Here is a 21,728-nt window from a genome sequence, read left to right as displayed (position 1 = left end):
CCAGCAGGGTCGGCATCACAGCTCATGTAGTGCCGCTGGTTTCCTATATGGCGTCGTTCCGACCGCAATTTGGCGTCTTGGAAGTGACCGTTTCGGGCCGGCGGCGGCAGCCTGCCGGGGGTGGGGGTGGGGGCAGATGAGCGGTAAAATGTTCGGGGATTTCAGCGATGCGGAAAAAACAAAGACGAAAACCACCGCTAGCTGCCTTTTTTCCCCACTTCGGCTTCTGAGGCGGTAGGCTAAGCTGCCCGCTGCTGCTTGTCGACAGTCGCTCCCAGCAGCGGTGAAGGGCCGGAGGAAGCGAGAGGAATGCTAAGTGGGGGGGAGGAGAAGGGCTCGAGAGGGCTGCGGGGCCGGCGGCGGGGAGGGGCGGCACGGGGAGGGGCGGCGCGGGGAGCGCCTGTCGAGCGCGGGGCGGGCCGGCCCGCGGTGCACGCGCGCGCGCCGGGACTGCCTAGTGCTTACCCGCCAGGGGCCCGGATGGCCCCGGCCCAGACCTGACCCTCCTCCTACTGTCAACAGGTATCATCGGCGTCTGCTGGGTGGCGGGCACGCTCGTCGGCCTCCTGCCGCTGCTCGGCTGGCACCGGCCCGAGGCCGAGGGGCAGCAGTGCTACTTCACCCGCGTCATGGACTACAACTACCTCGTGTTCCTCTACTTCTTCACCATCATCTTCCCCGCGCTCATCCTGGCCGCCTTCTACGCGCACATCTACCAGGTGGTGCTCAAGCAGGTGGGTGTCTGCGCGCAGATGGATGCGTCCGAACTGTGCCCGTGCTCATCCTGCCTGTGTCTCGGTCCGCAGCTGCGCCGCATGGAGCGCCAGAGCCCCGGCGGGGGCATCCGCGGCGGGGCCGTCTGCGGGGTGGGGGCGGGCGGCGGGGGCGGCACCATGCTCCGGGTGCTGGGGGCGGCGCGCAAGCGCGAGGTGAAGGCCACCCAGAACCTCTCCATCATCGTCCTGTTCTTCGTGCTGTGCTGGTTCCCGCTCTACACCATCAACTGTGTGCAGGCCTTCTGCCCGGAGTGCTACGTGCCACCCGCCGTCCTCGACTGTTGCATCATCCTGAGCCACCTCAACTCGGCCGGCAACCCGCTGCTGTACGCCTACCACCTCAAGGTGCGCCGCCGACCTGGGTCTCCTCGTTCCTCATACCTTTGACTTGACCCTATCCTTGGCCTCCCGCAGGACTTCCGCGCCGCCCTCCGCGCCCTGCTGGTCGGCCCGGGTCTGGGCCCAGACGCAGCCCTGGACTTCGGCAACACGGGTGTGACGGCGCTGTCGGCGGCCTCGCGCACGCCGCTCGCCCTCCAGAGGAACAACGTGGTGCTGTGCACGCCGTCCGCCTCGCCCGTGCCGGGACTCATGGTCCCGCTGTCTACTATCAGCAGGACCTGCACCGGCAGCCGTGAGTAGAGCCCCGACCCCGACCCACGTCGTTCAACGGGAACAGATATTGGTATTTCAAGTACCAGGAGTTTCTTTGCACGCGCCTGTGTGAGCGTGTTGACCGGGTTTGACTACTCCCTCAGCTCGTCAGGCTCAATAATCGTCCCTTGTGATTAGGCTAACTTGGAATGCCACAACCGAAAAAGACAGTCTTAGGTCTCGGTGGTCTCGGGGACTGTCTAAAAATGATCAAAAACATTCACATGAACCATGCAAAATTTGTGATTTTTTTTCTATAAATACATACTTACTATCTCTGGACCTCCGTAACGATGTCGTTCTGCTGCGCAGTGTGGTCCCTGCAGCCCCGCTACGCCCCCGCTCTGCCGCTGACGCCGTCCCGGTCGGCTTCAGACCTTGGGTCGGCCTCCCCATCCGGATCTGAGTCGGGCACCGAGATCGCCGTGGCCACAGAGAAGGACGGACACCTTGCCGCGCCCCTCCCGCGGAGAACGCGGCGGAGCCCGCGAAGCAGCCCCCTGCCGGGGCCGAGGCCGGGGCCCCTGCCCCTGCCCCGCACCCCCACTTCGCCTGTGTCACCGCGCTCGCCCAAGCCCCGCTTGTCGCCCCTGCGCGCCGTCGGGGAGTTCTTCACGGGTTGTTCCTGGAAGGAGGATGTCAACGGTAAGGCTAGCAAGGCGTCGTCGGTGAGCACGGAGCCTCTCGACATCGACGCCATCTGATTTAGTAGTGCTCCACACCGAAGAGAATGCGCTTTCTCACAGTCATTTAAATGTAGGGGAAGAACCATTTGCAACATATAAGACTTTGTGCCAATAACACTCGTTTCTGCGCTTAGTGTGTGTATGGTGTGTCCTGTATCGACTCTTTTAGCAGTCTGTTTATGATCTCAAATTTGCTTTAATGCGTTGATGTAAGTGAATAACAAATCCGACTTTTAATTGCCAAAAATATGTAGTTTTTGTTTTTAAAAGAACCCTATTAGAGTAAAATATGTACTTAGACTTTAATTGTTAAGTTTTCTTACTCCTAAATGAAATCATCATAGCTTATATAATGTGTTATGCACATTTCCTTTACAATTATACCTTTAATGATTAGTTAGTGCATTCTGCCTCTGTTCTTTCAGTCATTGCTATAAATTAGTTTCACCCTTCTACACTTCCAGAAACAAAACATAAAATGATTAGATTATTTTTCTCAAAGTTTGTTGGGTGAAATGGTTGTGTAGTTCACATTTTGCTATTTTTGAAAAAGTACAGTACATAGACGGTTTCAAAAGGATCACAATAAATTGAATGTATTTTCAATCTTCTACAACAAAATTTACTCTACCATTTTATAATCAAATAGGATACAAATATCTTGTATTTTCCTGAAAAACGGTCTCAGAAAAAATGTACATAATAGTTCAAAAATTTTGTATCAACTTATAGAAAAAAAGAACTTTGAAAGTTTTCTTGAAAAATGCAGAGAGCAAATTTTTCTTCAGAAGATGAGGAGAGTCTATACAGCATTAGATTAGATTAGATTACCTCGCTTTAAAAAGAAATATCAACTGACCAGTACAAAAGTTAACAATCAGAAATGTTAAATATTTCAATAGATTGCAATTATTCTGTTGGTTGTATAAAATTCATGATGCATTTAAATCACATACACTATTTTAGCTTTCTTCTTGCATTTCCTATGATATGATGTACATATGATTTTAGTGATGGTTACTAATAAGCCATCACCTTATAGAGGGTTAACACTGACAAGAATAATATTAACAACAGTGACTACTAAACTTAACAAAAATTTTACAAAAGATCTTTCAAATTACATCTTTCTTACCTATCACTTACCAACAAAAACAAAAAAGCAATTAGATAATTACCTATGTCACAACAGTGATGGTTGGAAACAAACAGAGTATCCAATAGAATTTCAGCAAAATACACCATTTTTGAAATAAACACACGTACAAAGTAAGATGAGTATACTTTCATTTATCAAAATTGGCACCAAAAAAGAATTCTGCTTGTTTTGTTTAGAAAATACTGCACAAAATAAATTGTGTCATAACATGCTACAACAAAATGCTCATGAAAATTGGTAAAGAAACCAATGGTTGTGTTAAAAAACGTAATGAGCTACGTAAACATTTCTTTTTGATTTAAATTCTTGCTTACTTTGAGCTTGATGTTGTCTTTCACTATTTTGTCAATTAACAAATTGTACTACAGTTTACCACCCTCAAGAATGAGGAGTGAGTAACAATTCCGCATTCAGTTGTTGATCAAAACCAACCAAACCTCATGTTTAACAGGACTATTACGAATTTTTGATTTGAAGGAAGAAGGGTAAACTTTGTTGGCAGCTGAATATAAAATAAACAAATGCAGGAGATTTCTGAAACAACGATTGGGGTAAAGAAGCAAATTGGATGTTTTTGTCACTCACTGCTACAAATTAAATTTACAAACCTCCAAATTAGGGGGGAAAATGAACTCTAAATTTTGATTTCTTGAAGAATAATTGGAAACTAATTTTGTCAGACATCAAGTCTATCAACAAATTCCTTTGGAAATCCCATATTAACAAGTTTGTTTCGGGGTTGAGTTGCAACTCTAGGATTATAAAACAGAATAGCTTCCCAGCACATCTCAGAGAGCTTTGGAATACGGACCCACGCAGCGCACACCTCATTGGTACGGATACCATTGTTCAGTATTCCACCAAATGTAAACATTTTCCCAGCTGGTGTTACAGCAGCAGAATGGAAGTAAACAGGTTGATGTAATGAACATTTCATGAATTGCCATTGCATGTCATTCAAGTCTAGACGCCAAACATCTCCAAACATCATTTGACCATTGTAGCCACCACTGATTATCACAGAACCTTTCTTCGCATCACCCTCAGGAGGCAGTTGGACACAACCATGACAGCGTCGAGCTGTAGGATAATTAAAGTTCAAATCTGGTTTAGTCACTATAGTTTCCCAACTATAAGTTGCCAAATCCAGAGCTGGAATTTCCTGAAACATGAGTAAATTGGAAAATTTTAATAGGGTACTTGAGTTAATTTGTAGTGTGATACTGTACTGTGACTTTTTGATGAAACCTACCTCAAAGCCATAAGATTCAGTAGCAGTTCCGCCACCCAGAACATACACTTTTTGGCCGTCAAATGCAAGCTCATGTCTATACCGTCCTTGAGGCTCATGTCTACTTAGTCCTTTACAAATGTAGACCTCTTCCCATTCTGAAGTTCGCAGGTTGAATCGATGTACATCAGAATTGTACACAAATCCTGTCGTCCCACCCATTGTGTACAACCAGTGTCCATTCAGTACTAATGCCTGACCATACTGAGAGGTAGGTTCTGAACCTGACTTCACTGGTGTCACGGGCTTCATTTCTGTTCCTCTTGACAGGTCACAGTAATAAAGACTATTGCTGCACTTAAACCCAAATGGGACACCAGTTCCGCCATAGACCAATAAGATTCCTCCATCTAAAATTACTGCGTTCGAAGCCAGCTCCTTCGGCATGGAAGAATGACAGGGAAGCTTCCGCCACTTGCATGTTGCAAAATTGAATTTCCATAGCTCTTGAAACAATGGCTTGCAAGTTTGCCAGGCAGGGTCATCTTTTAAATCTTCATCGGAATCTGAGATGTATGGATTGTATCCCCCAAAGGAATACAGATTAGATGAATCACAAACGATTCGATGTCCACTTCGCGGTTTGGGGAACGGTCCGACAGTAGAGTCATCATCGGCACAAAGTCGAAAATCAAAAGGTTTGAATTCGTAAATTTTCTCCGATTTCGAAGCCTTTGACCCCATATCAGGACTGCGAGGGGAGGTCAGGGGGTCCCACATCATAGACACTCCACACGGAGCTTGATGATACTCATAGTCCTAGTGAATAACATAGATAACACCATAATCACAGAAAAACTGCCCTTAAAAGGAACCGATGGCCGCTCATTGGTCTTCAACAGATTAGGAAAAAATGGAACATAGCAACATAAACACAATTTTCACTCGGCAGCAGACATACAACGACGACAACGACGGAATTTGCTAGGTGACTGGTCGAGCATGTTCGCCACGTATCCAAAACTTAATTAAAATACAGGCCAGGGTACGTTAGAGTAACAAACCAAAAACTCTTATCATGACTAAAACCCTGACGCAAGATAAAAAATTATGCTTTCAAATGTTTTCCTAAAACTGTGAAAATTTATACCGAATTAGACCTGAATGACGTAAAACGACGAGTTTCGCAAGGTTGGATACATACCCCAGGCTGTACAACAGTTCCACAAGACCCGGTGACATGTGAAGAAACACATTTACCTCATTCAAACTTAACGGCACGAATAAATCGGTAAGCCTCTCTTTCATTGTAATACTTTTCGCCTCATCGAATACACCACTTTCGCAACTGTTTTCAATCAAACCGAGGGCCGAGGGGTAACACTGCGTGACTTAAGCGCTCTCTAGCGAGCGCGTGTCGCGTGTTTTCTGTTTTGTGTTTTCACCGGCAACCGCCGTCGACCGTTGTGTCGTTCAAATTTGAATGGATGGTGCGGATTGATTGCGTTTTGTCCGGCGCTAAGTCGTTTTGTTAATATTGTCAGTCCAATAGTTTACGTTTTTCTTCGGAGTTCAGATTTGTGTCAAGATGTCGGCTCGTAAACCCAAGCCTGCACCCAAAATTCAAAAGAACCAGAATTTACAGGTGTTCGTTCGATGCAGGTTAGACTCATAATTTTTAAGTTGGATTACAATTTGAATACAATCAAATGACAGGTGTTTTTTACTTTCTGTGTGTCATCAATGTTTCCACTTTGAATCTGTTTAGGCCGCTGAGTGCAAGTGAAGTTAATCAACGAGGCATCTCAGCAGTTGATATTAATGGTCAGAAAGAGATTGTTGTTCAAGACCGTTGTAACTCCAAGATAACTAAAACTTTCTCATTTGATAAGGTGTTTGGTCCATCGACTCCTCAGGTGCGTATTTTCAGTTTGAAACTTGTCTGCCAAATGAGTTCCTTATATTATCTCGTCTTTGCAGAGTGAAGTTTACCAAAATGTCGTGGAGCCCCTGATATCAGATGTTTTGGCTGGATTCAACTGCACCGTATTTGCTTATGGTCAAACAGGCAGTGGAAAGACTTTCACTATGGAAGGAGATTTTGGTACTCCAAAACGTCTCTCTCCTGTAAGGCAACTGTTCTCTTATTAGTGCGTGTCTTAGCAGCTTCCATAGAACTTTCCTTCAATTCTACTTTTTCAGGAGTCAAACGCAGGTCTCATCCCTAGAGCTATGTGTGCCTTATTTGATGAGCTGCGTGTTCTTCAAGCTGAGTACACAGTTCGCATATCTTTAATGGAACTCTATAATGAAGAGTTATATGATCTTCTTTCTTCTGATGAAGTTCCTCCAAAACTCCGGTATATGAAGTCAATTGTGAAGCATTGAAACCAAATTGAAATACCTAGTTTATGCATAACATGTGTTCGTTTCAGGTTATTTGATGATGCCTCTAGAAAAGGGTCTGTTCTTGTTCAAGGACTGCAGGAGGTCATGGTTCACACTCAGTCACAGGTCTTAGATGAGCTTCATAAAGGGTCTGCTAAGAGACAGGTGGCAGCCACTCTAATGAATGCTCAATCCAGGTAAATATTTATCCTTTCCTTAATTGTTAATACCAATCCAAATTTTATTTCACATTAACCCTCTGTGTTTTTTCCTCTATTCAGCCGGTCACACACTATTTTTACAGTGACTGTTCATTTCAAAGAAAATTCGGCAGATGGAGGAGAATTTCTGCGAACAGGAAAGCTAAATCTTGTTGACTTAGCTGGCAGTGAAAATATTGGTAGATCTGGATCTTCTGATAAAAGAGCACGGGAAGCTGCGAGCATCAACCAATCACTACTTACTCTTAGTAGAGTTACATCATGCTTAGTGGAACACCAACCACATGTACCCTATAGGGAGTCAAAATTGACCAGACTTCTTCAAGACTCATTGGGTGGAAGAACTAAAACATCTTTAATTGCAACCATCTCTCCTTCACATTTAAATGCTGAAGAAACAATTAGCACACTGGACTATGCGCACAGAGCCAAGAGTGTTTCAAATAAACCTGAGGTCAATCAGAAAGTTTCTCAAAATGTTATAATGAAGGTAAGTACAAGTATTATCAGATCTTCTTTACTGTACTGAGACAAGTACTACTTATAGTTACTCTATTTCAGGAATACACAGATGTAATAGAAAGTTTGAAGAAAAAACTGGAACGACACAGAAATGGTTCTGGTGTATATGTTAATGATGAGAACTACAAGCAAGTCATGGAGCAAACGCAAGCAAGAAACCAAACAATTTGTCAAATAATTGCACAAGCTCGTGCTGTTGCTCAAAAAAAGAAGGATGCTGAAGTAATCTCATAACATGCTTAACTTACAGCACTGTTTCCTCATTACTGTTCCTTTGATTAACTTAAACATTTCTGCTTTGATTTTAGGAAATATTCTTGGTTTTGTTTAAAGACAAAGATAACAAGCAAAAAAATCTTGAACAAGTCAATCAACTTATTTTACAAACAGGAGAGGAAATTAAGACGGCCCACATGGATCGTCTTGATGCCCAAACTGAACAAAATAGTGCTGGGAAAGTTTTAGAAGATGTGACGAATAAGGAGAAAGAGATAAGGGAACAGGCTGAACAATATGTGAAAGTAATTGACTCAGCTCACAATGACACCCAGAAAATCCACAATAAACTTGACTTTTCAAGGTATACTATTTCACATCCTTTTGAAATAATGTTTATTCTATTTTCTCTATATTTTTAATTATTTTATCCAGAGTTGTGATCTCAGAAAATGCAGTAGTGGTGAAAAAGTGTAAAGAAAGAGCAGAGTTCTACAGAACTTCGGTTGCAAAGTTGTCAAATGTCTTTGTTGAATCTGAGGAGCTCCTCTTGAAACTTTCAGATGCTGTTGGTGAGTTTGCCATTATCTACATTCGCATGAGGGCTTGTATCAATTTGAATTACCTAATATAATCAACACATACTACTCCTAAGCTAAAATTTGTTTCAGACACATTAAACAGTAATGCCAAAATGCGCCTTAATTTATTATTTCAAGAAATTCGTGAGCAGCTCAAGAAAACAGCTTCAACTAGTTCAAATGTCCAAGAACTGTTAGCAAAACATGTAAGTCACTTAATAGTATATTATATTTATCTTGATACACTTCACTACTTGTACACTCAGCTGATGCCTTTTCTTCCTTTCTCATATTTAGCGTGCACATAATCAGACCATGGCTGATGGGAGCAGATCTAGCTTAGTGACTTTTCACCTTGAAGAAATAAAAATTTTGAAGTCTATTGAGCAGTTGCTGAGTGATGCCGTAACAGATTTTAACAAATTTATGGTTCTTCTACCATGTCAAAGTTCTTCTCTCCTTGATTTTGCTCGTGAGAGTGTGAGTACTGAAAACACACAAGTCACATGATTACATTTACTTTCTAATTGAAGGAGTTATTTCTTTGCCCTAGGTTGAAAAGTTAAAGCTGGACATTCAGAAGCAGACGGACGAAATTGAATCACAACATAATATTGCTTTGTCTGTATCTGAAATAAATATTGAAACTATTAAAAAACATTTAGATGAGCTCTTGTTAAAAGAAGAAATGCTGAAACTATGTCATCATCAACAGGTATCTGCCCACCTTTATCTTTTACATTTGACTATTTCTGGTTCTTATTACTTATTTAGGATAATTTGAAAACGCAGATGCCATTCTTCATTTTGTGAAACCTGTTTTACTTTCATCCCTAGGTGACGCGTGAGAAAAGATCAGCAATTGCCCAACACATTTCAGCCGCCAAAGAGGAAATCAATAAACATAGGCTGGACATTCAAAACAGTCATGAGAGGAAAGAGAGCAAAGTATGTGAAATTAAGCAGAAAATGTGTGACAGTGCTGATTATTTGACACAGCAGCAAAACAAAATTTTGTCCCCTGTCAGAGAACTGAAAAATGCTTTAGAGCCATTTGCAGTGTCTCTGGAAGCTGGAATAAGCAACAGATTTAACACTGTAAGTTTGTGTTGCCACTGAAGTATTCAGTTTGACATTTGTATTATTCATGCATATACACTCATTTAAATGGTCTACTATAATTACAGATGAGCAATACAGTGTATGATCTATGCACAGTTGGAAGTAAATGTAAAGACGATGTCAGTAGTCTGCTGGATTCTGATAGGCATCCCTCCATTACCCAAATAATATCTGAATGTAAAGACATGTCTTCTGAAAGTGCAGCCCAGCTTCAATCAGCACGTGATTCCGTAAATGTAAGCTCTAAACTTTGGTTCTATCTTTTTCTGTCTTATTGCTTTATTACTTATTTATATTTATTACTTATCTCACCTGAACAGACTGTTGCTGAAGAAACTATTGAGGCATCTAAGACATTTACTTCAAACCATGAAGGAATCAATCAAGTAAAATCTGTTATTGAAGAGAAAGAAGATGAACTCTTGGGCATGTTCATTGATGGTATGAAGTCAGCCAACATAGAAATCCAAGAACGTTTTGAAATGGGAAAAACAGAAATAGTGAGCATTTTGTCTTCAGAAATTCAACAAGATACCCCAACTGGTCAGCTATTTTGTTTCTATATTGTTCTCTTTTGGTTTTTCTTAAGTATTGAAAAACTTACATAACTTGGCTATTGAAATTATGCAGGTCAAACTCCTTCCCGACGGTCCTATGGTCCTATACCGGCACCAACCTTCTTGCCATCTCCCATAAAAAGAACTGCCAAGTCTAAAATTGAAAGGGCCCCTTGGAAGAAGTTACTTCGTAGCCCTAGGGTGAGTATCTCTTTACCAGGTCGGTTAAGTATTCCAAATAATTCTAAATAGCTCCTACTTACTATTGTGGCTTTCATTTCAGAAACCACTCGTCTCAAGCAACAGCTTGCGGGAGTTTGATGATGACATCAATGATGGTATGGCTTCAGATTCAGAATTGTCACTTCCTCACAGAGCACTTGGGTTAAATAAACTACAGAAAGCATCATCGTTGTGTGATCTTCGGTCGAACAGCAAGTCAGGGACTGTATTTCACCGACCACGCATCCCCAAGAAAGTAGTTCGAAATGGACCTCTATAGGACGTTAGATATTTTTTATTTTAGAGTTGTAATTTTATATGTTATTTTATTGTGATGACATGGTTGGTATGGTCAGTTTTCCTTCAACTGCAATTTATTCCTAAGCTATACAGTATATTACATTTCATTTTGTATTTTGTACAATATATTGCTTTAGACATAAACAATGTAGAAATAAATTGAAAATGTAATTATATTTCTACTCAATTAATTGGCAATACACATGTGGAAAATCTTAAACTTCTATTATCACAGACAATTCAGGAATTATCCTCGACTGACTTGAATCGTTTTATCAATGAACTTGACTGACAAAACATAATTTCTTCTTTGAGAACATAAGCAAACTATGCTTCAAACAAATAACGAGAAGATAAACAATGGTTCAACATTTAGATGGCGGAGATGATGTTTTCTGTGACATGGGAATAAATCCACCTGGAAAAGCTTTTCTCGTATTTGGTATGGGTGGAGGTGGAGGTGGATGGTGTTTCGATGAGCGCATCCGGGGTATAGGCACAGCAGGAATACTGGGTGTCTGGTCAACCGTGCTTTGCTCAGAAACGTTGCTTAGGGATCTAGCACACTCTTCTTTTGTTTCCTCTATGTCTTGGGAGTAAAAGCAACTTGAACTGCTTTTGCTACGATGAGACCCTGCACTAACACTGCAGGGCTTTTTGTAGCTACCGGCGCTGCACTGGGAATCAGCGATAGACCGTCCATCCCCTTCATCACGTCTGCTGAGCTCACTGCAAGGAGATCCAGTGGAACGAGCTTTCAGCTCGCGGTCTGCGCTTAAAATATCACCACCTTCTGCATGGTAAAATCTTTGAAGAGCAGCTGAAGATAGCCATGGTTTAGCTTTAGTAGACCCTTCAGTTGTTTTACTGCTGCAGCTTGAATTTTCTTCAGAAATTGTGGAAGTCATTAAGCCTAATTTATCCAAACCATCATCAGCTTCCCGTAAGGACTCTTGAAGATTTCTTGCAGTCAGTAATTGTGATAACGGTGGTGCTAGACCCAAGCCAAGGGGCCTTTCATGATACACATCAGAAATTGTAGGTGTCAACTCCCTGTTAAGGTGCCTCAATTGTGAGGCCATAATTTGATCTTGAATGCCAGCGCCTGGTCTTGTTGGGTCTCCAGAAGAGACACATGAACTGGTTTGACCAGCAGCTTGTTCTTTTACTTGCCCCTGGAAGAAGAGGGCAGCTGTTTCAGTAGATTGAAGTGCATTTGTAGCACCATCATCACTGGGAGCGAGAGAAATCATCGGTTTTCTTCTTTCTACATTGTTGCAGTTAGTCAGTTCAGTTCTGACACTGAGTCTATCTAGAGGCATGGTTGCTTGATTAACTGGAGGAGCTTTGCTATTACGCGATCTGATGCCCCTGTATGAGGACTTTGGAGTGGAATGGGCCTTTGCATGAACACTTGATCCGAAGTCTGAATCAGAGCTTGGAGAATCAAACCCTATGGCATTATTGTACATTAGAGGGGGTAACGGATGGAGTGGGTCAACCATTGGTGGAGGAGGAGGTGGAGCTTGGCGTGTTGTTGGCATTGGTGGAAGGGGAGGCAGAGGATGGTTTGATGCCATGTTTCCAACCCTTCTTAAGACAGTGCTGTGTCCATTTCCTTCCCAGTCAGTTGCTGAACTTGCTGAGCTTGAGGAATCTGGACGTCTGTGGTGGTATGCAACAGCAAGTGGGAGAGTTGAATTACTTGCTCCATCAGCAATTGGTGAAGATCCTGATAACAAGGTAGAAATATGTTACCAATCTAGTTGTTGGCCTTAAGAATTATTTAACATGAGTGCAGTACTTAATTACCTTCGTTATTATTATTGTTGCTATAAAGAGTGCGAATTCTGTTCTGGTGAGCAAGAGTGAGTGTGGCAACACAAGAACTCAAATCAGCACTTGAGGAGTTATGAGTCCCTACAGGTGGACTAGGGGTGAAAGCAGCATCGCTTTCCCCACCACCACCTGGGCGTCCAATCAAAAGCCGATTGTTACTATTTGATGAAGGTGTAGTTATAATTGGCTGTTGAGAAGAAAACAGTATTTTAGCTCATCCAATATGACATAAATTACTGGAGCAAAAGATATCAGGCTTGTTGTAAAGCAAGAAACCTACCTTCGGTAAGGGAGTGGCTGTACTTTCCCCAGCATTAGCAGTGCGGCCGTCTGGTTCACCTCTTCTCCTCACATAACTTGTAAAAGCAGTAACTGTTGCTCTATGCCCTGGGGGAGGTAAGGGTCTTGGTCTGGTCGGGACTACAGGCAATGGTGGAGGGGGTAGAGGAGGGGGTCCAATGTCTCCACCAATATTTGTTGGGCTTGACCTATCCAGTATGTCATCATCTCCACCTGCATCTAGGGAGTCAAGACTCTCAAGAGAGCTAGATGAATCTATACTTAAGTTCTTTGGTGCCTCTTGAGTATCTAAGTAAAAAAAAAAAAGAGTTCATATAATTTTAAAAATCACCCATTTTTAAACATTTTTTTTTTCATTTTTTCATAAAATTGACACATACCAAACAAGGCAAGAAGAGCTTGAAGAACAAATTGAATATTACGTCTATTAGCCTGTTTTCCTGTACGTAGTGTTACCTCATCAGTTCCTACTTCCATTAGGTCAAAACCTGTAAACATTGAAAATGAGATAATACTGTATATGTACTTTTAAAAATTATTTTTGTAGGAAAATTTTCAGCAGTTTAAGTACGAACCTAAAGAAGCCAGCAGTTCATGACAACCCGGGACTTGCCACAGTTTAACACCAATGGGTACCTCAATGCTTTCTGCTTCAACATTCTTCATGCTGAACTGTCCAATAACTTGACGGACAACTCCAATTATGTCATCAGCAACCTCTACATTTGACATCAATTTTGAAAGTGCTGAAAGTGACGTTCCTGTGAGTCCTGCATGATCAAATAAACAGTAAGAATAGTTCTTGTTTAACTTCAATTAATATTTTCAGAAAATTTGTGGAAATTATGAGCAAGGTCATACCAAGGAGTGCTTGTAGACTAGCACTGCACTGAGTTAGTCTTTCCTCAGGATCACTTTGAGGGAAGAAAACAGAAGAAGGAATGCCATTGGCAGCTGGCTCAAACCTAAAGCCAACTGACATTAAAAGATCTTTCCAGCCACTAACAGACCCCACCTTATTTTCAATAGATTTTTGAGTGGTGTACATTGCATTCTTTTGTCCTCGATGAATACGCTGAAGTGACTTCTCCACCTAGAAATAAAACAGAAATGAATTTTGTTCCACAAGTACATGACAGACATGTACAAACATAGTACAATTTTAAAATTTCACCTACCAAATGTAATGTAACGCGAAGTGCGTCTCGGCACTTCTCTGGCGTTTTTAAAAGTTCACACAATGCCTGGCCCATGAGTGCCACCTTATTGGAGAGCCTTACATCAGCACCAACCAAGACAAAACCTGCCCAATTGGCAGGGTGGGCAAAATGTTTAGTGTGTTGAACTGTTTGCATGGCCTCGGCAAGAGCTTTACTCACCCGCGAACCCTTAGAATTTACAGAAAAGAGGATGAGAAACTAGCTACTATTACATTGTTTACTTGATATGGTTTGATTAGGTACAAACCTGCAGTAGAGCAGAATAAAAAGCACGCAGCAGAATTTTTGTAGCTGTGTCTGGTACTGGCCACAAAGAAACAAGAACACATTGCGCACCAGCTGCTAGAAGTGCTCTTGTTAGGCTTATAACTCCATCTGCATTGGCCCAGCCATGGTGGTCTCTTGTATGGCTTGAACTGACTACTACTAATCGTGCAGTGAGTCGCAAACTCAGCAAGTCAGATGCTGTCAGAAGGAATTCTGACATTGAAGGTAGCTCAAGAGTGGACGAAAGCTGGAAAAGGAGGAAAGTTGTGTGGGTGTTTTGTTTTTTATTTTTCTTTCTTAAAATCTCAATGTATTGGAGATAATAAATTTCATGGTAAATACTTACTTCAGATCCTTCTTCATCACAAGCTTCTTGGCTACCCTCTGAACCATTGGACTGACCACCTGCAAAGAATCTTCCACTGCTAGGTTTTGATGACTGGGAGTCCAACACTTCACCCGGTGAGAGAACTATTGCTGATAGTTTCCATGACACATGAGTTGCTAAGTGTACACATTCTGCATTACAAATCTTCTGAAGCACTGATTCCTTGTTTGCCTGAAGAAATGTTTATAATGTAATCTGAACTTTAAACAGAACTAAGCTCCCATGAGAATATTCTAACTCACCTGTGTCCCAGTTAGAGCACTGACTTGAAGCATCTCTGAAACCATAGCTGCCTCTTGCTCAGCATATGGTATGTCACTCCAGCCCCACTGTTCAGTGACACAACTTGGCAAACGGGGGTTCCCAACAACAAGAGCTGACATACTATTGGAGCCCTGCGCACCCTGTGCCTGCTGACCCTCACTGTTTTTGGCAGCAGCTAACATGGCTGCCCTGGCTGAGCGCTGATTTGCTCGAAGAGCTGTTAGTGATGGTACTACCAATAGACTAAATCTTTCACACAAATATTCAGTGGAGACTCCAGGCCCCTCATCACTAAGGTTTGTCATGCCCCCACTGGGCTTCAGAACAGGGAAAGGCACTAGGTATAAATCACCTTCAAGTACTAAAAGAATTTCACGCCGTCCAAAACCACTTCCCTTAACTGGCGAAATAGGGAAAAAAAATCAGTTTGAAAATAAAGATATTGTTAACAGTTGCCATGCAAAACAATCAAACAGTATTTACCTGAACCAGATGATGATTTTGGTCCACTATATGGGAGACAATCTTCAAATGGAGCGATGAGTAATTGGTACAAAGCAGCTAGACATGATGGTCCTTGCCACTGTGTTGTAGCTGGTCTCCTTGATCTTGTACTGCCCGGACGTGAGGCTGGCCCACTTGCCACACTTCCACCAACACTTCCAAGACTAGAATTTATTTTTTAGATTAGACTTCTTATATACATAATGAGAGAATAATTTAGATGGTTTAAATTAATACGCAACCTGAATAGACTGCTGAGACTGTAATTGCTGGAATTGAAAATATGATTTCTATTAACCATGCGCAGAAAACTAGCTCTGTCTCCAACATCCTCTAGGTGCTGAGACCACAAATCGGCTGAATCAGGGTCCTCTTGATCAGGGTTACTGAAAAAAATGAGATTTAAAAAAAAAGGATTAGAAGTTCTGGGTACAGGTAAATCCGTACATATATTGAGAAAAAACAAATACAAGTAAAGGTTACTACCTTGTCATATTAGCTGCTTGTAGCTCTACACCCAAGCTCTCTCGAACACTTTGGATGTAATGCTCTAACAGCGATCCTGATGAGGTTCCCTCAGTATTGTTGTCTGGGCCATGCTCATCACCTTCACTAATAGACACTTGATGAAATTTAACAACACCTAAAAATATGAAAGGATTCTCAATCAATAAAATTTGTATTAGACAGCAATATTTATTAAACCAAAAGAAGAACAACTAGAAATGTTACCTTTTCCAGGTACAATGAACCAAGCATAAAGGTAACCTGCAGCTAAGGAATAGTAAAGAACTGATGCTTTCTGTCGATTGACAATGTCCACAAGCTGATCCACTGACATTGGTGTACAATCGTCCACTCTAGCAGAGGCAATTGCTGCAGCCGTTATTGCATCCGTGCCAGAGTTGGTTCCATTTCCTGAGGGTTGAACAATTGATATTACTGAATTATGGCCATTCTTTGCAACTGACTGTCCACCATATCCTTGTCGTTCCAGAAGGAGATCAACAAAAGCTCTAGTCCTTCCTCTTTCAGCTACTAAGAGTGCTTCCTCAGGCCGTCCCATTGCCACCAAAACTCTTTGCAAAGCTTGATAAGATGCAGTCTGAAGTTCAAACAGGGTAAGCTTGTAATCACTTGAACCACGGGCCTCTCTTCGTATTGCTTCAAGTAGATGTGCTGCCTGCTCCAATTGTGTTTGAGCTCCTTCTAGGTCACCATGGCCCCACAATGCGAGACCAAGACGATGTCGAATTCGAGCCTCTTCCTCTCTCCTTCCTAGATGAGCAGCCATTTGTAGTCCTTGTTGTAAGTATCCTACGGCTTGTGCTGTATTGCCGAGGGCATGGTGGATTCGTCCAAGGCTACTAAAGGCCACTGTCTTTGCAACTTTATCGTTGGTTTGAGATGCAACAGAAAGATGTTGTTCCTGATAACGAATAGCTTCCTGAAGATTACCCAATGATTCATGAACAGTACCTAGATTTCCATATGCTCTTCCTTGCAGAGCTGGTAAACCTAGATCTAGAGCAATATCCAAATCCATTTGATGGAATCGAAGGGCAGAGGCATATTCACCCATGTGTTGGTGAACTTGTCCGAGCCCACAAGAGGCTTCAGCCTCCAGGACTCTATCTTTAAGGTCCCTTGAAATACCAAGTTGATGTTCAAGGCAGGATATTGCCTGTTCATAATTACCAAGAGTACGATGAATATGGCCAAGTTCTCCATAAGCAGCAGCCTTAGCTTCTGCACTGTTCATTTCATGAGCAACTACAAGCCTTTTCTCAAGACAGACTAGTGCTTGTTGAAGATTTCCTAAACTTTTGTGAGAATGTCCCAGTCCTCGATATGCTCTTTCCTGATCTCTTGCACTCTTCAGTTTCAGGGCTATAGCTAAATGTTGCTCGTGGCATTTCACAGCCTCTTCAAAATCACCTAAGGCATCATAGCAATCTCCTAGATTTCCAAATGCTCGACCCTTATCAAATAATGCTGTGGGAGCTGAAAGTTGTTGAAGTGTAGCTAGTTGTTGTTCTAAGTAGCCAATAGCATCTTCGTAATGACCCATGTTCAATCGGGCTATTCCCAGATTTCCAAATGCTTGAGCTTCAACAGCATTGTCCCTTAGCTCTTTGGCACGTTCTAATTGTTCTTGGTAACACTTAATTGCATTTGTATAATTTCCAAGAGACATGTGCACTGCCCCCAGGTGCCCATGTGCACGACATTCTCCCTTCAAATCACTCATTTCTTGACGAAGTGTCAGTTCTTGGGTGTGATACCCAAGAGCTTTATCAAAACACCTTAATAGCCGGTGCCCCAAACCTAAAGCACCATAAGCTGCAGCCTCTAGCCCTCGGTCATTTCCTTGTCTTGCCATTGAAAGCTGTCTTTGATACATTTTTAAGGCTTCTTCTACGTCTCCCATTCGAATTAAAACATCACCTATATTGCCAAGTGCACGGAATTTCCCTGGCAAATGCTTTGTCATGTGAGCAATTGCAAGGAAATATTTCTGACATTCCAATGCAGTGTCAAGGTTTCCTAAAGCAAGATGTGCCAATCCTAAATTACAGTATGCTCGTCCCATATTCATTTTGTCTTGTAAATCTTTGGCAAGGGCTAAATCTTGATCATAATATCGTACTGCTTCACGGAAATTTCCTAGGCAATAGTGAGCATAGCCCAAAAAATGACAAGCCTTAGCTTCACCCTCTATATCGTGAAGCTCCTGAAACACAAAAATCAAAACATCAAATGTGACTCTCCAAAGAAGTAATATAATGGAGGGTTTTCAGTTTTGAGAATCTTACCTGTGATAGCATAAGGTAGTTATCGTAATAAGGAACAGCCTGCGCAAACTCTGCTCTAGAACTCAAACAGTTTCCCAGATTCAAAAGAGCACACGCTTCACCAGCAGAATCCTTTAGTTCTCGTGCTATGTTCAGGTGAGCACGGTAATGAAGAAGCGCCATCTCATGAGCACCTAATGCCTGGTAAGCAACCGCCAAGTTTCCATGTGTTGATGCTTCAGAGCTTCTATCGTTTACTTCTTTGGATATTGTCAATTCTTGTTTATGATATTTTATTGCCTGTCAAAATATAATGAGTTGATTGGAGGAAAAAAAGAGGATCAAAGTGGTAAATTATATGTATAGATAGTTGTTTACCTGCTCATAATAACCCATTGCACTGTAGGCATTGCCAATATTTCCATATGCACGACCCATACCAGCCTTATCTTGAAGCAATCGGGCAATACTAAGATGAGCTTGATGCAATTTAAGTGCAGCATCATGATCATCTAATAACTGATAAACTATTCCTAAATTAGAACAGGCTCTTCCTTCACCCATTTTATCCCTAGTGGATAAAGCCATATCTAACTGCCTTTCATGCCAGCGCTTTGCCTGAAAAATGACAAAAGAGAAGGTTGTAGTCAGCAACATTATCACACATAGGACATGAGATGTCTTCATTTCATTTTCCTTACTTGCTGATAATCTCCAGCACATCTTGCAGCATGCCCTAGACCTGCATAAGCTCTTGCTTCTATTGCACGGTCACCTAATTCTTGAGCTATTCTTAACACATTTTCATGAAATGTAATAGCTTGAGAAAAATTGCGCCGATAATGATGTGATGATCCTAAATTGCTGTATGCACGGGCCTCTTCAACCTGAAAAATTAGTGGTATTAATAAAAGTCAAATCTCAAATCACAAGTAATTGTCACAGCATTTCAGAAACTCCTACCTGGTTACCAAGCCGTCTTGCAAGTTTTAAGTGTTGCGTATGGCAGTCAACAGCACTCTCAAACTCTCCCATTGCTAAGTAAACTGCACCAACATTCCCAATTTCTCTTGCTTCTTGCAATTTATCACCCATTTGTTTCACAAGCTGAACACATTGTTTGTGAGAAGCAAGGGCATTGGGATAGTCTCCTGTTGCTGTGTAAACGTGTCCTATAGAAGACAAATTTTGTTCCATTACCAGTGAATGTCACAAAGAAAATAGGTGTGGAGAATATCAACAGATGTATTAAAATACCTAGACTAGTAAGGGCTGATGCAGCAGCTTGAGAATCCTTGCATTTCATGGCAAGTACAAGTTGGTATCGATGGGACGTTAAAGCTTCCTTGAATGAACCTTGACTGAAATATGCCGATCCTAAATTCCCATGAGCTCGACATTCTCCTGCTATATCTCCGAGACTTTTAGCCACAGCCAAATCTTGTTGCATATAGTTGATTGCCTGATAAAAAATAATATAACTGTTGTATTAGATGTTTCTATTTTTTTTTCTGCAGATCTGTATATTTCCGATCCATTTACCTTTTCTAATGAATTAAGTGCCCAGTAGGCTGAGGAAAGAGCTGAAAAGACAGAACCTCTGAGCTTTAGACTACATGAGCCTATCCTCAGAGCGGCCTCCAGCACCACAACGGCTGCAGAGTAGTGCCCAGTGCCCAGCAGTTCTTGGCCCACGACAGAAATTATTACAAACGGAGACGTGTTGAGGTTCATTTCCTCTAGCTGATGGAAAGTTGGTTCGAGCTTGGCTAAGAGAACAGAAATCAAATCAGTCTAAGTCCTGTAGATGCTTTTCTCTGATGTCGTTGAAGTGGGACTTACCTCTGAGGGGGCTCTTCACTGAGCATTCCATCAGTCCAGCTAAGAGCTGGCCGGACTTGGGATCCTGAGCCAATCCCGAGCTGAAGGCGGCGAGCGCGTCGCCGTGGCGGCCCAGGCATTGCAGGGCGACACCTTGCCTGTAGTATGCCTGGTGAGGGAATGACCAACGGGAATTACAAATTACCAAAAACAAGTACGATAGGAACGCTGCGAGCGTAGATGCGGCGAGGGAAGTTGTGCGGGGAGCGTTGTTTACTCGCCCTATTTACGCTGGCAGCGTGCCTATCGTTAATCCAGCTTTAATTACACCCCATTTTACCAAACAAATATAGTTAACAAACCCATTTCTATGTTACATTGTCAAATATATTAGTGTGTTAAACGTCTTCCTCGAAAAGCATGGTCCGCAATCGCGTCTAGTAGGGTATTATTCCCGACATTTCTATGAAATTTAAGTTTTAAAAAAACCCACTATTATTATTAATTTTTGATTAATACACCACATTAGGTTGCACAGGGTGGTCCATACACCCCTTCATTTATTTTGCTTATACTGTATGCAGTCGGCGGGTGGGTTACATGTTGCATACTCACACGGGGCCATAAGGCCCTGTGGTGAGCTGCGGTGGGCAACTCTGCCCGAACGCCAGCATGCGAGCATGCGGTCCGAACAGTACAAGCAGCGAAATAAATGAAGGGGTCTATGGACCACCCTGTATTTGCACGGTAGTAGCTGTTGTAGTAGTTTCTGAGTCGATAGAGGACCTTACTTACACTATAGCAATATTGTACTCATTTTTTACCTCCTACCCTATTGGAGGTAGAAGAACGAGTAAAATATAGGGGGATGTAATTGGGTTGTCACCTTTGGCCACTTGGGGTTGAGCTCCCTCGCCCGGGTGGCGTCCTGTAGCGCGGCGGCGAACTGGCCCAGCTTGACCCGCGCAGCCGACCGGTTGGAGTGCAGCACGTGATTGTTGGGGTCGAGCTGCAGGGCCTCGGAGTAGAGGACGACGGCCTTGGCGAAGTCCCTCGTCTGGCAGGCGGCATTGCTCTGGCGCACCAGCTCCAGGAACAGCGTGCGGCTCGCGGCCGGCAGCTCGCCTTCGGGCTCCACCTGGAGGACAACAACAAGGGAGGGGTGCCGTTAAATTGGCTGCGGTCTCTGCTGGCTCGACATCCATATGAATGCCATTCGCGAACGACCCCTAATTTCCGCACGGTCCCCGACGGTTTCCAGTCAACTGATGGCGCCCAGGGTCTGCTGCCCTGCTGCCTCGCCGCCGGCGGCCAGAGACCGCGCGAGCGCGTGTGTGTAAAAGAGAGGGGGAGGGGGGGGGGGCTGACCATCACGAATCTTACCAAAGCGCATGTCATAAAATGAGGAATTCGCACTCTCTCAATACAAGAAAAAGCTTTCGGGCGGCGCTGCTTGTGCTGCCGAGCACTGAGCATCCACGCTGGGAAAGCGCCAGTGAGGAGAGGTGGATGTGTTTCCTTACAGACCGACCCGCAAGCCCGCAAGTGGTGTACCGACCAACGACGCTGGTGTTCTCGGTCTTCTGAAAGACCCCGCGGACCGCGGAAACGGCGGGGGGTCACACGGGACGGGGCGAGGGGCGAGAACGTGCCGTGATCCCCTTTCTATTCGCATTTTCCAGCCACCCCCCCCCC

At 43.1% G+C, this 21,728-nt stretch overlaps 4 protein-coding genes across 4 annotated transcripts in view; 2 read left to right on the top strand and 2 right to left on the bottom strand.

Moving 5' to 3' along the window:
- The window catches only part of LOC113209414 (adenosine receptor A2b), a 28,644-nt gene extending 25,253 nt beyond the window's left edge, over positions 1–3,391 (top strand). The window contains exons 2-5 of the mRNA XM_026426904.2: positions 523–734; positions 807–1,121; positions 1,191–1,410; positions 1,743–3,391. Of these exons, the coding sequence (XP_026282689.1) occupies positions 523–734; positions 807–1,121; positions 1,191–1,410; positions 1,743–2,134 (1,139 nt within the window). The 3' untranslated portion in view covers positions 2,135–3,391. The remainder of the gene's footprint in view (positions 1–522; positions 735–806; positions 1,122–1,190; positions 1,411–1,742) is intronic.
- On the bottom strand, positions 2,716–5,644 carry LOC113209415 (kelch domain-containing protein 10). The gene is made up of 2 exons (XM_026426905.2): positions 4,528–5,644; positions 2,716–4,437 (listed from the first exon to the last, which is right to left on the bottom strand). Exons 1-2 carry the CDS (start codon positions 5,287–5,289, stop codon positions 3,952–3,954), a joined length of 1,248 nt encoding a protein of 415 aa, XP_026282690.1. The 5' UTR covers positions 5,290–5,644; the 3' UTR covers positions 2,716–3,951.
- A 280-nt stretch (positions 5,645–5,924) lies between these two features.
- Positions 5,925–10,811, top strand: LOC113209413 (kinesin-like protein KIF11-B). The gene is made up of 17 exons (XM_026426902.2): positions 5,925–6,168; positions 6,275–6,422; positions 6,487–6,633; positions 6,709–6,866; positions 6,942–7,091; positions 7,176–7,605; positions 7,677–7,859; positions 7,946–8,217; positions 8,289–8,425; positions 8,525–8,640; positions 8,732–8,914; positions 8,988–9,149; positions 9,272–9,532; positions 9,622–9,792; positions 9,877–10,099; positions 10,187–10,314; positions 10,397–10,811. Exons 1-17 carry the CDS (start codon positions 6,095–6,097, stop codon positions 10,613–10,615), a joined length of 3,162 nt encoding a protein of 1,053 aa, XP_026282687.1. The 5' UTR covers positions 5,925–6,094; the 3' UTR covers positions 10,616–10,811.
- LOC113209411 (tetratricopeptide repeat protein 28) overlaps positions 10,685–21,728 on the bottom strand; it is a 34,878-nt gene continuing 23,834 nt past the window's right edge. Inside the window, exons 2-23 of the mRNA XM_052269829.1 lie at positions 20,920–21,171; positions 20,055–20,202; positions 19,755–19,981; positions 19,470–19,674; positions 19,176–19,384; positions 18,914–19,099; positions 18,591–18,830; positions 18,234–18,512; positions 16,150–18,151; positions 15,904–16,060; positions 15,660–15,803; positions 15,397–15,581; positions 14,892–15,313; positions 14,608–14,820; positions 14,242–14,508; positions 13,953–14,162; positions 13,636–13,867; positions 13,350–13,544; positions 13,155–13,262; positions 12,755–13,062; positions 12,448–12,661; positions 10,685–12,367 (exon numbers count right to left, since the gene is read on the bottom strand). Coding sequence (XP_052125789.1) covers positions 11,001–12,367; positions 12,448–12,661; positions 12,755–13,062; positions 13,155–13,262; positions 13,350–13,544; positions 13,636–13,867; positions 13,953–14,162; positions 14,242–14,508; positions 14,608–14,820; positions 14,892–15,313; positions 15,397–15,581; positions 15,660–15,803; positions 15,904–16,060; positions 16,150–18,151; positions 18,234–18,512; positions 18,591–18,830; positions 18,914–19,099; positions 19,176–19,384; positions 19,470–19,674; positions 19,755–19,981; positions 20,055–20,202; positions 20,920–21,171 — 7,770 coding nt within the window. The 3' untranslated portion in view covers positions 10,685–11,000. The remainder of the gene's footprint in view (positions 12,368–12,447; positions 12,662–12,754; positions 13,063–13,154; positions 13,263–13,349; positions 13,545–13,635; positions 13,868–13,952; positions 14,163–14,241; positions 14,509–14,607; positions 14,821–14,891; positions 15,314–15,396; positions 15,582–15,659; positions 15,804–15,903; positions 16,061–16,149; positions 18,152–18,233; positions 18,513–18,590; positions 18,831–18,913; positions 19,100–19,175; positions 19,385–19,469; positions 19,675–19,754; positions 19,982–20,054; positions 20,203–20,919; positions 21,172–21,728) is intronic.

The sequence above is a fragment of the Frankliniella occidentalis genome, unplaced genomic scaffold, assembly GCF_000697945.3.
Source record: "Frankliniella occidentalis isolate FOCC.00 unplaced genomic scaffold, Focc_3.1 Scaffold103, whole genome shotgun sequence".
Classification (NCBI taxonomy): Eukaryota; Metazoa; Arthropoda; class Insecta; order Thysanoptera; family Thripidae; genus Frankliniella; species Frankliniella occidentalis.
The sequence above is the reverse complement of the archived record's forward strand: the minus strand, read 5'-3'. Positions and strand labels throughout refer to the sequence as shown.